We start from the raw sequence: 16737 nt of genomic DNA, 5'->3' as shown, positions 1-16737 counted from the left end.
GTCAAAACCAAAAACTCTTAAATGACACGCTTTGAACAGTTCACAAAACTGAGGACAAAGCTGTTAATTCACAGATGCATTTTAATTAATCATCCACAGTTACACAGTCACTTCATCACATTATGATCAACGTCATTCTGAATATTGATGTGTTACAGACATTACAGAAATGCAAACCTAATACAAAACAACATTTGGCAAAGTGCAATATATAGTTCTCTCTCTCTACCTTAGAAAAAACTGAAACATAATGTTCGCTTTTGGACATTTAAAGTATTCGATATGATAATGGTAAACTGTTTTGAAGGTAAAGCTGCCATGTCTCCTTCACGAAGACTCTCAGGTGAGTAAACTTAAAGTACAGATAAAGTAAACAAAGTCAAACTGGTTTGGCCGTCCATCTAAATCTTCTGGTTTCTATTCTTATGATTACTTATGCACTTGCCAGTGTCTTCAGATGTCCCAAGTGTGACAGCAAAACATCTTAAGGCATACTTAAATTGATTTATCGACTTTAATAGTGCATTATGATATGAAAGTATTCTCACATCTCAGTCAAAAGCGTCAAATAAATACCCACCACTTCAAACGATCTCCATCCATGAGCCTCACTTGTTTGCCATGACTGCACACATGAGTGGACTCCACATAAATATCGATATGAAGTTGTAATGAGAGTTCTGTTTAGGTTTACCTGATCAACTTAAACAGTGGTGTGGTTTCAGCATCTTTTGAATGAGGGCTGCATTCAGATCAGTCTCTCCTCTTTGGGCAGTGGAAGAGCAAGACCAGGTCTCTCGGCTCCGTGGTTCTTGGCTTGTTTCCGCTCTTCCGAGCTGGGTTGGTATGATCCCTCCATCTGCCGCTTCTTACGGAGAACGCACGAGAACAGAACCAGGGCCAGAGCCAGAAGGAACAACACCGGCATGCACAGGCCCGATGCGCTCACCGAACTCATGATGCTCCACACACACGTGAAAACAAACACAGACTGAGAATATCTGTGTAAGAGTGTTCTAAGGGTGTGTCCGTTCAAGAGAGGCAAAGTACCTGGTAAGTAGTGACTACACAGTGGTCATCCTTTTACATTTTGGAAGGGAACTTTAACCTAGTGGAGGAGGAAGATAAAAGCGGGACGTGAATTCCTACAGTACACAAACACATTCAGAGATGAGAAGATAATTTCGAATGAGTCTGCTGTTCGGCTGTGGACTGATGGGGTTAATTATTAGTCTGGGAGAACAACACTGACCTACAACTACAAGGAAATCCACAAAAACACTTTGAAGTGAACTCACCCTCGAGTCGTTCCAAAGCCAAATGAGTTTCAGTAAATGAATTAAACTGGTGTCTTTTCCTCAACTATTTATGACTTTTAAAAAGACCTGGAATAGAGCTCATGATGTTATGGACTAATGTTGCTTTTGTGTCCTTTTAAAGTTAGAAACCTTCAGTGCTCAATCATTTTAACAAGTACAACTCTTCTAAATAAGTCAGACGAATAGAATTCTGAGAGTTCAGATGCAAAAGCCTCCAAGCGCCATCTGAAATTTTCATCTAAAATTAGCATTTTTGTAAGGCTCCTATATTTATGTTCAATTATTTCACTATAATGGCAGAGAAAATGACCTGCGCATTGCCATTAAAGTAAAATTATTGAACCTAAGCATAGGAGCCTGATAAAAATGCTAATTTAAATGAATATTTCAGAGAGAACTCTTCATATACTACATACACTGCCCTATATTGAAGTAGCCTTCCTGATACCTGGTTTTATAAGGGACTTTCGTTGATCTACTCTTCAGAAATGATTTGACTTCGATGTAAATAATTACTGTTTTTGGAGAGCCAGTTGTAAGCATGCAGCGGTTGGGTGGGAGTGAGGTGCGCTTTATCTGAGGTGAATCAGTCAGTCACGGAATGCCGGTGGCGGAGCCGGTTTGACGAGCTGTTTTCAAAACACCCAGAGACGAACAAATATCCGATTGAAAGAGAAACGTAGCTCACCTGAGAAACTGCTGTGATATCCGCGAAGGACCCGCTGTTGTTGTTATTTTGAATCCCAAACAATCAAGACCTCCGCGTCCAAGCGCAGAGCGTGAGGAAGTTTCGTTTGACCCGCGCGTTCATGACTACAGCTCTCTCACCTGCGGCCGGAAGCGCGTCAGCTCGCTCTACCTGTTCCACTCACCAAACTCAGTGAAACGCGCTCAACAATCTCAGCGCCCCCTTTTTTCCCCCAAAACGCGCGCGTTCACGCGTGACCTTATCCCTGCCTTAAACTGCCTACATGACTGTCAAGAGTTCCACAATAATAATAATAATAATAATAATAATAAAAATTTAAAAAAATTGTAGCTACATGGCAAATTGTGTTAAATAAAAATAAACTTAAGCCACAGCCTCTCCCCATTTAATTTAAATTTAAAAATGGCTAACATATAGTACATTTTAATTATGTTTAAATTGCTTGTCTATAGCACCGTAAAATTATCAAAAAATGTCCGTAGCTGTAAACCTTTTTTTATTATTATTATTATTATCAAAATATAGTTAATTCCAAAATTTATATCAAATTTGATAACTTTATAAAAATATATATAAAGGCCCGTAGCCAGGGTTTTAAAGTCATCAAATTCTATATATATATATATATATATATATATATATATATATATATATATATATATATATATATATATATAGCACACATAATACTATTGGCCCGTAGCCAGGGTTTTAAAGTCATCAAATTCACAGCACCCTCTTGTAGCCATAGGAGACAAAATTTTCTCCCCCTAACTGAAATGATGACTTTTAAATTTGAACATAACAAATACTATTAATAATATTTAAGTAGAAAATTTAGTTTTAAAGCCATTTTAAGAGCCGTAATATTTGCATTTTAAGAGGAGCTGTTTGAAGGCCAAATATTTGGGAAACAATTTAAAACTATGTCAGTGGGCAGTATATTATTTGTCAATACCAGCTCTCTGCTTTGATTGATAGCATTTTCATTTTCATATTTGTCAGTGAAGAAAATAAACAAATGGTCAACTGATATTGATGTGTTTTATGAATCATTTTATTAAACAAGTCACTTTACTGAAGGCTACCAGGAAAGCTACGTAATTAAACGTAATAGATTCACAATATGTGCAGATTCATCATTAATCATATGCCTGATATATGATGAAAACGGCTTCTTTAATGTTGTGTTTTTGTTTCTTCACATTGACAATTACGAATCACACTGAATCACGTCAATTCAAATGGCGAAAAAGTCAATACTATATTATGCAATTATTTCACAAGGGGTGTCCAAACCTGCTCCTGGAGGGCCATTGTCCTGTAGAGTCCAGCTCAAACCCCAAATAAACACACCCGAACAGCTAATCAAGGTCTTACTAGGTATACTAGAAACTAACAGGCAGGTGTGTTGAGCTAAATGGGCCCCACAATGATTGCAGATTGGTAATAATAGTCTAATATAACCTATTAATCAAAGTTTTTGCAGTTTTCTTTTTTTTTTTTTTTTTTTTGCTCTAAGTTGTAATGGACTATTTTGTATTAGCGAAACCATTAAACTAATCTAAGAGATACTTTAATAATGTCATAAAATGAAAAATAAATTAAACTAAATGTCAATATCATTATCATCATAGCTAAATACATTTCTTAAGGGTTATACAAATCCTCATAAGAGTGTTTATTTTGTGATAATGACCAGCTGACTGTGCTTACATGCAGAACCTGATTTTATCAAGTGCGACATGTTCTTGGATCAACATTGTGTTGACCCTGGAACAACATTGTGATAAACCAATCGAATTTAAAGAACCAGTTTATAGTTTTTGTGAAGTTTAGGCTTGCAATCAGTGTTTGGTTCTTGTACATCAGAGGCATTAATCTATCATTTCCTCTGATTTTAGGGAATACTCATGTTCAAAGTTAGGTTTAGGTGTAGGGATATGGTCAAGACTAAATTTTGGGATTAAAATGTTGTTCCAGGGTCAAACAATATGTTGACCTAGGAACACACACAAAATCAGGATGTGCAACTGTGCATTATGTTGCAGGAGGAATGTGGGAATTTTAAAATGTTGCATTTTTTTAATCAAATAAAAATATATAAATATTATATCAAAGTTTTAGATGTATAAATGCTACAGACGTTTGTTAAAGATGTTTTACAAAATGTGTTACAACACTCCCCTCACATTCTCACTGAAGCAGCCTGAGACTTGAAAGACACAAAGTAGTAAATATGAATTCTAGGTTAAAGATGATTTTGTTAGTCAAGTTAAAATAAAGTTAAAATAAAACAAATCTCATTCCACTGCATCTTACATCTTTGGCATATTTTCATGAAAATATACTGTTCAATAGTTCTCTGGACCCCTAGAAGATCAATAGAGCAGTTGCCAATTTACCAAAGGTTGAATTTACACAGCAAGAGTAATCATTTACGGGAAATCAGAATTGCACTGCCATTAACTCTTCAAGCTCTTTATAAGTCTCCTGTCTGATAAACAAATCTGCAGCATGTATGCTGAAAGGAAGAAGCACATTGTATTTTTTAAGGTGCATTTCAGACATACAGTTGACATTTTGTTCGATAAGTATTTTCAGTTGGGATTTTTATTATTTTGGGACTTTTGAGATGCAGACTAACACATCTTCAGTTAAAAGAGACAGTTATGCCTGTAGTTCAGTATGTTTGCGAAATGCAACCATAATAGTTTGGATATGTCATTTCTTGGGTTTTTGTGTATATGTGATGCATCATAATTTATGGTTTTCCCTCACACAAATTATAAATGCAATATTTTCTAATTTGGGAAATTCCACAAAAAATGTTCAAGATCCTCCCCTTCCCAAACGTGTTGCCTAATCATCATGATGTGACGAGGTGTGCAGGAGAGAGAGCGTGCAGTTTGGACTCTGAGGGAGCTGGAGGCGGGTATAAATCTGAGCTGCTGCAGCTTCACAGACGCTCACAGGAAGAGACACACAGACAGTCAGGATGGAGGTGAAGCTGCTGTTTCTGACTCTTGTTCTGCTCTCCTCACCGCTCCTCACACTATGTGACCCGCTGTGAGTATCACACACACTGTTTTTCATGGATTCACTGACAGATCTGTTCTCAAATGCTCTGATTCGATCTCCTCAGGTATGTTCTGTCAGCTCCTAATCTGCTGAGGGTGGGTTCCTCAGAGAACGTGTTTGTGGAGGCTCAGGATTACTCTGGAGGAGACCTGATCGTGAAGATCATAGTTAAGAACCACCCAAAAAAAGACAAGGAGATACTGTCTCAATCAGTGACACTGACTGCAGCCAACAATTTCCAAATCCTTAAAGACATAAAGGTGACGCCACCTTGACATACTTTTTGCTTGTGTAGGTGTATGTGTGATGCATCATGTACAGTTTGACAACCTAGTTTGTAAAATGCCTTTTCATTTTTTTTTTTTTTTTTTTTTTTTTAATTGGCAGAGGACTAATTCATTTTCTGTCATTTAGATTCCTGATGATCAGAACTACTTCTCTGATGATCCTCTGGAGAAGCAGTATGTGTATCTACAAGCTCATTTTCCATCCGTCATTCTGGAGAAAGTGGTCCTGCTCTCATTCCAGTCTGGATATATATTTGTCCAAACAGACAAACCCATCTACACACCTGCTAGCACAGGTACCATCAAGTGCTTAAAATGTGATAAATATAGAGTGTACAGAACTTTAAATTTGTTACATCAGCGTGACATCATAAAGCAATTAAAATCACATCTGGAATGTCAGTGGCCTCTGGGTCATTCCACAAAATGGATGTATTTGCTTTTTAAAAAGGTGGTTTTTATTTTTTTTATTTTTAAACTGAAATTTGTTCAGAAAAAAAAGGTCTTTAAGTGACTATAAATTGCATTGTGTGTCAAATCGTCTGAAGCTAAGTAAAAAAAAAAAATAAAAATAAAAAAAAAGGAGTGTATTATATTTTAGAATATGAGATATGACTTTAGACTGTTGTAGCTATTACAACCGTCATTTCATGACGACAGACGCAACGCGATACTGTCATTATTTTTACCCCCTCTAGAGGCCGCTTAACTTTAAAACGTAAATATAGGTCGTAATAAGGTGCTTGCACAAACGACCTATATGGTCGTTTTTTGTTGGAGGACAGGCTCTTTATTTATTTATTTATTTATTTTTTATTTAAATAATGCTTTTATTTACATATAGCAAGGAGAAGTTGCAAAAACGGGGCCGCCAACAGGCCAAAAATCCCCTGGTGAAGAATATGGTTTTTTTTTTATTTTTTTTTTTTTTTATTTATTTATGATTATGTTGCTTCGAGGGCTATAATAATGCATAGTAAAAATTGGTGTGAACTATTTATGGTTTCACTCTAAAACATTTAACAAAAATTATAATATATTAAACTTTCAAACAAAGTATTTCAGTTTCTGCTTTGTCATCTATTGCAGTTCAGTACAGGATTTTCTCTCTGACGCCCAACCTGGAACCACTCAGTCAGTCTGGAATCACAGTGGAAATCATGGTACACACTGTTATTTCACACACACTCACACTCATTCATAACATTTCAGCTGTTCATGATTATTTATGTGTTTCTGAAAATCCACAAGGCATCACAGTTTCATCAGAGAAGATATTTCCAGTGAAAGGCATGAAGTCTGGAAAATATGCCATTCCTGAGATGGCCAGGTGTGTAAAACACTGTCAGGACTGAAGCTACTGAATCTGAGTGAAACAACAAAACTTCATTTGTATCTGTCTATTGTGTCTGCTTCAGGACAGTATCTAATAATAAATCAATAAACGGCAGGAAATCCCTAGCTGTTCATGGTCTGTTATCACATGTTTTAATGTCATGAACGCAGACATGTGCATGATTCTGGATGTGTTCTTTTTGTTTCAGTCCAGGGATCTGGAAGGTGGTCACACTGTTCTCAAACACTCCTCAGAAGACATTTACTGCAGACTTTGAGGTCAAAGAATATGGTAAGACCTGTGTCTACAAACACTTGTTGTGTAAGAATATGATAACAAGTCAAAGAATGCATTTACTTATTTGTGTGTCTGGTTTGGTTTTAGTGCTTCCAACATTTGAAGTGAAATTAAAGCCCAGTAAGTCATTCTTCTACGTGCATGATGAGAGTCTGACAGTCGACATTGAAGCCAAGTAAGACAAAATATGTTCTGCTGCATTGTTTTGAAAATTATATTTTGTCCCATATTTCTTTTTCTTTTTTTTTTCTTTTCAAAAAGCCTAATAAAAGGTAGCCAAGCTCATTGTAGAACAAAATTACCATCCAATCACAACTAATTATTGATTAACTTGCAGTTAGGTTGGGTAGAATATACACTGTAAAAAATGATCTGGTCAAAAAGTTATGATAACTTATATTTGTCATTAAATCAGACATAATTTATGAACCAATTTAGGTTCATAAATTACTTCAATGAATCACAAATTCCAGGTGCTTGAATGAACTTGCAATTTTAAATTGAGTGGGGTACAAGTCTTTGAACAAGTTCGCTATTGGTAAGTGTCTGTAGTGTTACCCTCATAGTGTAAGCTCACACACAACCCTTCTATTTATCTTAGCCTCATCATATAACCCACACCCAACTGAAGTTTGGTACCAAAAAAAGTATTGATTGCAAGTTTGAGATGATTGCATGATTGAAGTGATTATGTATAGCTTGTATTGGCTTAACATTGGTTTTAATGATAAAAAAAAGTTTTGTACTCAAATTTGTATGTTTTTTATAATTAAGTTAAAACAAGACATTATTTTAGATCATCTTAACTTGATACCCTAATTCAAAGACATTACCTAATTGAAATTACTAAGTTGAACCCACTAATGGGCAGAGGTGGGACTTTCAAGTCACATGCAAGTCTTCAAGTCATATCCCAAGTCCTCAAAGAGTTAAAGTTAATGAGATAATTAAGTGACTAATTAAATGATGATTGTGCATTAGTGATGAACACTAGAGGTGTGCGATACCGCTAGATTTGGTATCGATCCGATACCAAGTAAATACAGGGCCAGTATCGCTGATATCGATACCAATACCGATACTTTTTAATAATTAAGGTGGATGCGTCTTCAACCTAAATCTAAATGAATTTTCATGACTTTTAATTTGTTTTTGTGATTTGCATTTTGGGTTATTAATCAGTACTACAAAAGCTTTTGTTCAGAAACAACTTTTGGTTACTTCTGTTTTATTTAAATAAACAAAGTTACAAAATGATTACTTCACAAATATAAAAAATGTAAAAACAAATTCTCTTTTCAAGTAGCATGTTAACAAAAAATGTTTCTCCTCTTTAGTGCACTTCTTTTCAGGATTTTTTTCTTAAATAAAGTCACAAAGTTTTACTTCACAATAAATATAAAAAATGTAAAACAAATTCTCCTTGTAATACGATATAATGAGAACAAAATAACGTTTCTCCTCTTTACTGCACTTCTTTTCAGGATTTAAAAAAAAAATGCCAACCAGCTTTACGCACAGCAGCAACCATGTTGGCACCATTGTCTGTTACTACAGCCTGAATCTTTTCTGAAATGCTCCATTCTCCATTCTTTTATATTGATAAAATAATAAATAATAAAAATAATTAAGTCTGGTGCACATCTACGTGTAGTTTAAATATAGAAACTAGTATCCCTTTCACAGCTAACACAAAAAGGCTAATTATATTCAAATATCAAATATGACCTACATTATATTCAGTATATTTGTTTCAGTTCCAGTAAATGTATTCATTTAAATAACACGCTTCAATGGAACACATGTTTATTTTGCATGTATAGTGTGAACGGTCAAGTTGCAGCTTGGCAAACATATAGTGTGAGCACATAAATCCTGAGCTTTGGCTTGAAATCTCATGCGATTTAATTGTACAGCGAGAGCTGGCATTTAATTTTATTAGTTTTTTAATTTTATCAGTTCTCCTTGTGCCTGAATTGTCAAATACTTGCCCACCCGTCCCATATTCCACCATGAGTAATTTGGTCACCCTAGTTAGGTGTTATGAACTAGCAAACAAATGATATTAACAGCATTTATTAGTCATGGTTAATGTTAATTTCTGAATGTAATAATATAGTACAGTGCTCAAAAAAAATGAAGGGAACACTTGCACTTTTACAAGTTGCTTGAACCGAAATGTTTGTTAGCAGTGTGTGTACACAACCACCCTATAATGATAAAAATCCACCCAGTGTTTATTTTTTTTAATCTACTAATATCTTTACCCTTTTCTCAAATCGAGCTGATCTCAGATGCCTGTCTTTGTGAAATCACACAGACGGGGTCCTCCCACGATAGTTTGACTGACAGCAGCGTTTCGACACAGACTGGACTGGCACAGTGTTGCCAAGTCCGAGGTTTTCCCGTGGAATTGGGCTACTCTAACACTGTTGCTGTGGGATAATTTTCATGTCCACGGGTTGAAGCGACCCCAAAAACATGGTATTTCACCCTGGAATGTGACTTTTACCAGGGGACTCCAAAAAAAAAAAAAAATATTTTACCCTCCGGAATGTGTTTTTTACCGGGAGGCCGTCCCTGAAAAGTGATTGGGCTAGTTTTGGGCTAGATTTGAGTAGCAATTAGGCGGACTTTGCTGTGAAAACCTGTCAACCCTGGACTGGCTTCTCACCTTAGACCCACCCTGAGTGAGCTTTCATCAGTCCGCCATTGTTTCGACACTGGAGCAGGTGTAGACAAGAATGTCTCCTATACTGTAAAACCTGACAAGTCACAGTAACTCAAACCGTTTGAGTAAACAGATTGCCTTTACTTAAACCATGTAAGTTTTAAAACTTTGCAATTATGTAATCAAGTGATTAATTAAGTGCTGATTGAGCTTTACTGATCTCTAACATGGTTACTTCAAATGAAACAATAAATCAACATCTAAACCTTAGTTAATTCTCAATAAGATCTTCTGTAGACGTCTGACAGAAATAAAGTCAGTCTGGTTATTAATAAGTGGAGCTGGTGATGCTGTTTGTTAACAGCAGCTGTTCATCACTAAAGCTCAATCAGCACTTAATTAATCACTTGATTACATAATTGCAAAGTTTTAAAACTTACATGGTTTAAGTAAAGGCAATCTGTTTACTCAAACGGTTTGAGTTACTGTGACTTGTCAGGTTTTACAGTGCAGAAAAAGTGAGTATAAGGTTTTAATGAATCTTTGCAAATCGCCTTTACTAATAATGTGCTAATTAGACAGTTTCACGATGAATGCGGCTAAAGTAAACAGTCCCTCAGAGTGTGGCTCGGAAGAGAGGGGCGGAGTCAGCATAGCTCATTAACATTTAAAGAAAAATGCTACAAAATGGCTTGCTCTGAAAAGAGCTGTTTTGACAGGGTAAAAAGGGTGTTGTTTTACACTACCATTGAGATTTTAACCAAACTTTGCTACAGACTTTTCATTAAGATGCTAAAGAATCATATCAACTTGTGCAAAATGGGCATCCGATGATCCCTTAAAATCACACATTGGATCTTGATGAATGAAATATTCAAGCTGAAAACCTTTACAGTTCTTACATCATTAAGGGCTAAACGATGTGACGATGATCAATGGTAACCAAAATCTTCAACCCTATGAGGTCTGAATTTAAAACCACACCAAAAATTAAAGTAAAAAAAAAATAAATAAAAAAATAAAAAAATAAATTAAAGCATGAATTTCATCAAAGCAACGTAAGTCAGTAGCGTGTATGGCTCCCACGTGCCTGTATGCACTCACAACGTCTAGGCCTGCCTCATGCTACAAATAGTGAGAAGTACCCTAACAAAACACAAAACTAGAGACAAATCAGCCAGGAAGGGTAAGCAGAGAGCAATTGTCTGTTGTCATCACCTGCAAAACCATTCCATTTCAGGGGTTGCTGTTGCCTCTCCAGTGCACCTGTTGTCACTTTCATTTGCACGAAAGCAGGTGGAAATGATTCACAATCACTTATTCTTCCTAACTGGACAAATTTATATCTCTGGAGTTTAATCGACTTGGTGTTATACTGTGATTATTAAGTGTTCCCTTACTTTTTTGAGCAATGTATATAGTAATATATTATCCAGAATACATTAACTATGTTAACTTGTGTCAGGTAAACTGAATGTGCTTCATGTGGTAACATTTAAATTAACTGATTTTATTCAAGTCAGATATACACAATTATTTAAAATAGCTGAATCAAACAGACATCATTAGGTTACACCAACTGAAGTAAATTTGAACAAGTTCTGTTAGAAATATTCACCATTCAGTTTTACAGCAGAGATTGGATGTGCTTTTACAGGTACCTTTTTGGACAGAAGGTGGATGGAAATGCGTTTGTGATGTTTGGTGTGATGGAAGATGAGAAGAAAACAAGTATTCCTGCATCTCTGCAAAAAGTTCAGGTGAGAGACATTAAACATCTTACAAGTTTGGATCAAAATCATTTCTCCTCACCCAGAGGACAATTTAAGTGGTTAAATAGCTTTTTATTGTATCTTGTAGACTGATGTTGCTGTGTTTCTCATATATGAATAGATCATTAAAGGAGAGGGTACTGCAGAACTGACCAATCAGATGATCACTAAGACCTTTCCAAACATTAACCAGCTGGTTGGACGATCAATCTATGTTTCAGTCAGTCTATTAACAGAAAGTGGTAAGATTCAACAGATCTGTATGCACATGTTTACCATGTTTACCACGTGTGTGATTGTATGAGAAGATAATCGTGTGTTTCAGGCAGTGAAATGGTGGAAGCAGAAGGGAGAGGCATTCAGATTGTGACGTCACCGTACACCATCCACTTCAGAAAAACACCACAATTCTTCAAACCTGGGATGCCCTTCGACGTCTCGGTATAAAACATTGACTAGATAGTTGAGAACCTGAAAGGTTATAGGAACTGACAAACAATTCCATCAATATATTAACAGAGATCACTTTTTTTTTTATAAAAGGTATACGTAACAAATCCTGACCAGACGCCCGCTGTAAATGTGGAAGTGGAGGTCAATCCTGGAGGGCTCAGAGGTCAAACAAGAGCCAATGGCATTGCCAAGGTTACGGTCAACACTCCCGGAGGATCTCCAACACTGGCGATCACTGTAAGACCTGCCAAGATGTGGACAAGCTGTTTAATTATGTTTATTTATTGTCTGTGTAAATCAGCATGAATACTTTTTTTTTCTTTTTTTTTTTTTTTTTTCTCAGGCAAAGACCAAAGATCCAGAAATAAAAGATGAAAGGCAGCAGGCAGAGAAGAGGATGACGGCTCAGGCCTATATTCCCAAAGGCGGCTCCAACAACTATCTGCACATCGGCATTGATGCTGCAGAGCTTCAGATCAGTGATCCAATGAAAGTCAATCTGAACACTGGACAAAGTCCAGGAGTCAAAGATCAAGACTACACATACATGGTAAAGATAATGGTTATTTCTTATTAATCTGCACCACAAATGTATCAGTTAATTACATCAATTTGATTGCTACCACAGCTTGTTTGAAACCATACAAAGATGCTTAAGTTTATTTTTACTTGTCTGCTTCCTTTTCAGATCTTGAGTAAAGGTCAGATTGTAAAAGTAGACAGGTTTAAGAGGAAAGGACAATCACTAGTCACTCTGCCTGTGACTGTAACCAAAGACATGGTGCCATCCTTCCGCTTTGTGGCTTATTACCATGTGGGCCTTGAGGTGGTGTCTGATTCAGTCTGGGTTGATGTGAAGGACACGTGCATGGGAAAGGTGGGTTAGACATCACAAGATGCAGCTGATGTGCCAACTAGGTCTGTTTTTCTGACACACCATCTCTTGTTTTAATAACAGCTCCAGATTAAGGTGAAGAACAAGATGAATACCTATGGCACAGGAGATGAGGTCAAGCTGCAGATAACTGGAGATCCTGGAGCTAAAGTTGGTCTGGTGGTGGTTGACAAGGCTGTGCAAGTCCTTAACAAGAACAGACTCACTCAGACTCAGGTGACGGATCTTCTTCAGACTTCACAGTGCAACTTGACTTTTTTGGCCTAAAACAACGTAACTGATGTCTTTTTTGCACCTCTAGATCTGGGACGTCATAGAGAAGCATGACACCGGCTGTACAGCAGGAGGTGGGAAGGACAGTATGGGGGTTTTCACTGATGCAGGTCTGATGTTTGAGTCCAGCACTGCAGGAGGAACCAACACCAGAACAAGTATTTATTATAATAATAATAATAATAATAATTACTATTACTACAATTATTTTCTTTTACTAAATTATTTATTTATATTCATTAATTATTTAAACATGTTTTAACTGGAAAAAAAGATTCCGAAGGGTTATTGTCCTTCAGCTAAGGCATTTATAATCCCATTAACTGAATAACTTTGGCTCTAAATCTGAGGTGTCATATGTGTAAAATCCTCAGTCTTACTCTAGTAAGGTTTTTTGTATTTTGTCCTGTTGTTTCTATTGTCTTTGGTCATATCTTGACCTTCATATCATGACTTTCCTGTTGTTTGCCTCCCCATGCCTAATTCCTTTGTTTTGGAATATAATTGATGAAGTTTACTAAATAGATCATATTGCTCTTATATTCTTTAAGATCTCCCAAGTATTTATTACTATTATTATTATTATTATTATTATTATTATTATTATTATTATTATTATTACAAAAAATGAACTAATTTAAATGAATTGTCCTCTAGTGCCCGAGTGTCCTAAAACTTCAAAGAGAAAACGAAGAGCAGAGAGTCTGCTGCAGATCACTAGTACACTGGGTGAGAAGCTAGATTTTACTCCGATTTTTTGGGGATCCCCGTAGTTCTCCTACTCACCTCATTGTTCTACATGAACATTGTCTTCTCAGCTGGTAAATACACTGGTGAACTGAAGCAGTGTTGTGTTGATGGGATGAGGGATAATAAACTCGGCTACACCTGTGAACGAAGAGCCACGTACATCGTCGACGGAGAAGCATGTGCCAAGGCCTTTGTGGACTGCTGCAACAAGATTAAAGATCGCAAGAACACGGAGACTGAAGAGGAGGAAATGCTTCTGGCTCGCAGTAAGTATATGGACTGATGGCTCCGCTAGCTTGTGCTGTCCTGTCAGAAGCTATCAATGCATGAACTAAATTGAAAATGCAGCATCCCATTCCCACTTGAACTTGCACGATGTTAAAACGACAAGGATCCGGTGGCAGTAATTGACACTGATATTTTGAGGCTTGGGTACTTTGGAAAGTAGGATAATACTGAAAGTGGAAAGTCATCAGAGAGAATAATGATACAGTTTATATGATTAGATTATCTGATGTGTTTTTCCACTGTTTTTTTTTTCTTTCACAACAGGTGATGATGATGATGACTATTACACCGAATCTGAAGAGATTGTGTCACGTACACAGTTCCCTGAGAGTTGGCTTTGGGAGGAGATTGATCTATGCGACAAATGGTGAGTAGGAGACATTCAGACAAGTCTTAGACAAGTCACTGGCAGTGAATAAACATCCTGATTACAGTTGACTTAAGTTGATGACTTCCTCATGCATCGTTTCTCAATTATCTTTGATATTATGAATTTTATTTTTAGCTCAACAACATGAAATGACATCCATTAATGTCAAGATGTTAATAGGAAAGCAGTAGTGGTATACAACAGTATTTAATGTGCTTATATTTAGAAAACATCTGAATCTTGTCCCTTGTAAGACATGATGCCTCCAGGCTGCCCAGCTTATGATTCTGTATTAGGCTGATATGAATTTAGATAGTAAACAAGTGTTATAACTGTAATTCAACAGTTTCTGTTATTACTGATATTTTCTCATATTCCATATTTGTAATTTCTCATATATATATCTCATATTTCAGTCCAACCCCAGCCACAGAAAAAGTGATCTACCTGAAACACTCTATCACTACCTGGGAGATCTTGGCTGTCAGTCTGTCACCAACACTTGGTAAGGAGAAGCTGCAAACCCAAAATACATGCTCTGAATAACAACAACATCATCATCATCATCACAGGAACTGCCACCATCATCATCATCACCCAGGAGCTGCTTCTTTAAATCCTTCTGTGTGTCTGTGTTCCTCCTCAAAGGCATCTGTGTGGCAGAACCTGAGGAGATGGTCGTTTTTAAACACCTTTTTATTGACCTCAAGATGCCTTACTCAGCTGTGCGCGGCGAACAACTGGAAATCAGGGCCATAATTCACAACTACACCCCAAATAAGCAGAAGGTAGAATACATTTAATATTAAAAATTCATTGTTTTTTTGCACATTATAGTCATGTGGATTGTAGTAAACACTTCTGCTGGAGTCAAATCATCTACTAATGATAGCATGCATGGATCCTGAGACTCATTTGAGGTTTTTGAGATGCTTGTGACTCAAACTGAAGAAATGTGTAGGATACTGTCCTGTGCTGAAACAGATATATATCCCATCATCACACATTTCATCTTGGATTTATTTCCTCTAGATATTTAAGTGATTTGAGTCACATTCTCCTGTTTTATCCAGGTGCGTGTGGAGTTCATGGAGACAGAAGATGTTTGCAGCTTTGCCAGTAAGAAAGGCAAATACAGAACGACAGTATCTGTTGAGAAAGACTCCAGCATATCCGTTTCATATGTGATTATTCCCATGACGCTGGGAAATCACATGATTGAGGTGAAAGCTTCAGCATATGATGCCATCTACACTGATGGAGTGAGAAAGCCGCTGAAAGTGGTGGTACGTCTGATGGGAAATTCTGACGCTTTTTATATTATTTGGTCATTTGTATCATTAGTAGGTGTTTGTTATTTTGAATAGATAAACTAGAGCATCACGGGTAGTTAACACTATCTCTCTCTCTCTCTCTTTCAGTCTGAGGGTGTGCTGATTCCATTACACAGAAAAAATGTGGAGCTCAATCCTGTTAAGAATGGTGAGATTTATTGTGAACCATAGAAACTTGCATCCAATCAATGTTATTATACTTTAAGTCAGTCAAGACAAAAGCATGTATGAATATCATTACAATGAACTCTTTTCTTGCTCAGTACTCAAAAACCAAAAAGCATACAAAATGTGATCAGCATGTGACTCATGACTCTTCCTCCATCTTGATGTTCTTCTCTATTCCTTGAACAGGGGAAAAACCTATAGTTCTTAAATCGGACATACCAGTTGATCGGGTTCCAGACACACCTGCTAACACGTACATCTCAATTACCGGTAAGGAAAAAGACTATTTCAGTGAATGAGTGATATATTTTTTATTTATTTTTTTAGTTGTTTTGTTTAAGAAGAGGTAAAGTCTATATCTATAATCATAATGTCTATTTTTCCATGTCCACGACAAATTTGTTGCATCCGTACTTCATGCTGGGGCTGGTTTCAAATAACTGTAATCACTGTTTCTTTTAAGATTTTTATCACTTGGTCACGGCATTTGCCTCATCTGTTTGAGTTTGGACTTAATTCACAGGGTTTTGCATTGGCCAAATATAATATATATATGTATATATATATATATATATATACAGGTGCTGGTCATATAATTAGAATATCATCAAAAAGTTGATTTATTTCACTAATTCCATTCAAAAAGTCAAACTTGTATATTATATTCATTCATTACACACAGACTGATATCTTTCAAATGTTTATTTATTTTAATTTTGATGATTATAACTGAC

General features: G+C 36.4%; 1 protein-coding gene and 1 long non-coding RNA gene across 3 annotated transcripts in view; one reads left to right on the top strand and one right to left on the bottom strand.

Moving 5' to 3' along the window:
- Positions 1–63: 63 nt before the first annotated feature.
- On the bottom strand, positions 64–2231 carry LOC122146335. The gene is made up of 2 exons (XR_006160921.1): positions 2008–2231; positions 64–1108 (listed from the first exon to the last, which is right to left on the bottom strand). It is a non-coding gene; the product is annotated as an uncharacterized LOC122146335 (long non-coding RNA).
- A 2714-nt stretch (positions 2232–4945) lies between these two features.
- The window catches only part of LOC109059061 (complement C3-like), a 28678-nt gene continuing 16886 nt past the window's right edge, over positions 4946–16737 (top strand). The window contains exons 1-23 of one of the 2 annotated variants that reach the window (XM_042764257.1): positions 4946–5097; positions 5174–5369; positions 5524–5692; positions 6486–6559; positions 6638–6726; positions 6941–7023; positions 7117–7204; positions 11358–11460; positions 11594–11714; positions 11798–11913; positions 12016–12162; positions 12269–12475; positions 12614–12802; positions 12884–13036; positions 13122–13251; positions 13751–13822; positions 13912–14109; positions 14396–14498; positions 14918–15006; positions 15150–15289; positions 15575–15787; positions 15923–15983; positions 16190–16273. In XM_042764257.1, coding sequence (XP_042620191.1) covers positions 5027–5097; positions 5174–5369; positions 5524–5692; positions 6486–6559; positions 6638–6726; positions 6941–7023; positions 7117–7204; positions 11358–11460; positions 11594–11714; positions 11798–11913; positions 12016–12162; positions 12269–12475; positions 12614–12802; positions 12884–13036; positions 13122–13251; positions 13751–13822; positions 13912–14109; positions 14396–14498; positions 14918–15006; positions 15150–15289; positions 15575–15787; positions 15923–15983; positions 16190–16273 — 2896 coding nt within the window. In that variant the 5' untranslated portion in view covers positions 4946–5026. The remainder of the gene's footprint in view (positions 5098–5173; positions 5370–5523; positions 5693–6485; positions 6560–6637; positions 6727–6940; positions 7024–7116; positions 7205–11357; positions 11461–11593; positions 11715–11797; positions 11914–12015; positions 12163–12268; positions 12476–12613; positions 12803–12883; positions 13037–13121; positions 13252–13750; positions 13823–13911; positions 14110–14395; positions 14499–14917; positions 15007–15149; positions 15290–15574; positions 15788–15922; positions 15984–16189; positions 16274–16737) is intronic. The other variant, XM_042764266.1, reaches the window with a different exon arrangement.

This window comes from Cyprinus carpio, chromosome A1 (assembly GCF_018340385.1).
Source record: "Cyprinus carpio isolate SPL01 chromosome A1, ASM1834038v1, whole genome shotgun sequence".
Classification (NCBI taxonomy): domain Eukaryota; kingdom Metazoa; phylum Chordata; class Actinopteri; order Cypriniformes; family Cyprinidae; genus Cyprinus; species Cyprinus carpio.
The sequence above is the reverse complement of the archived record's forward strand: the minus strand, read 5'-3'. Positions and strand labels throughout refer to the sequence as shown.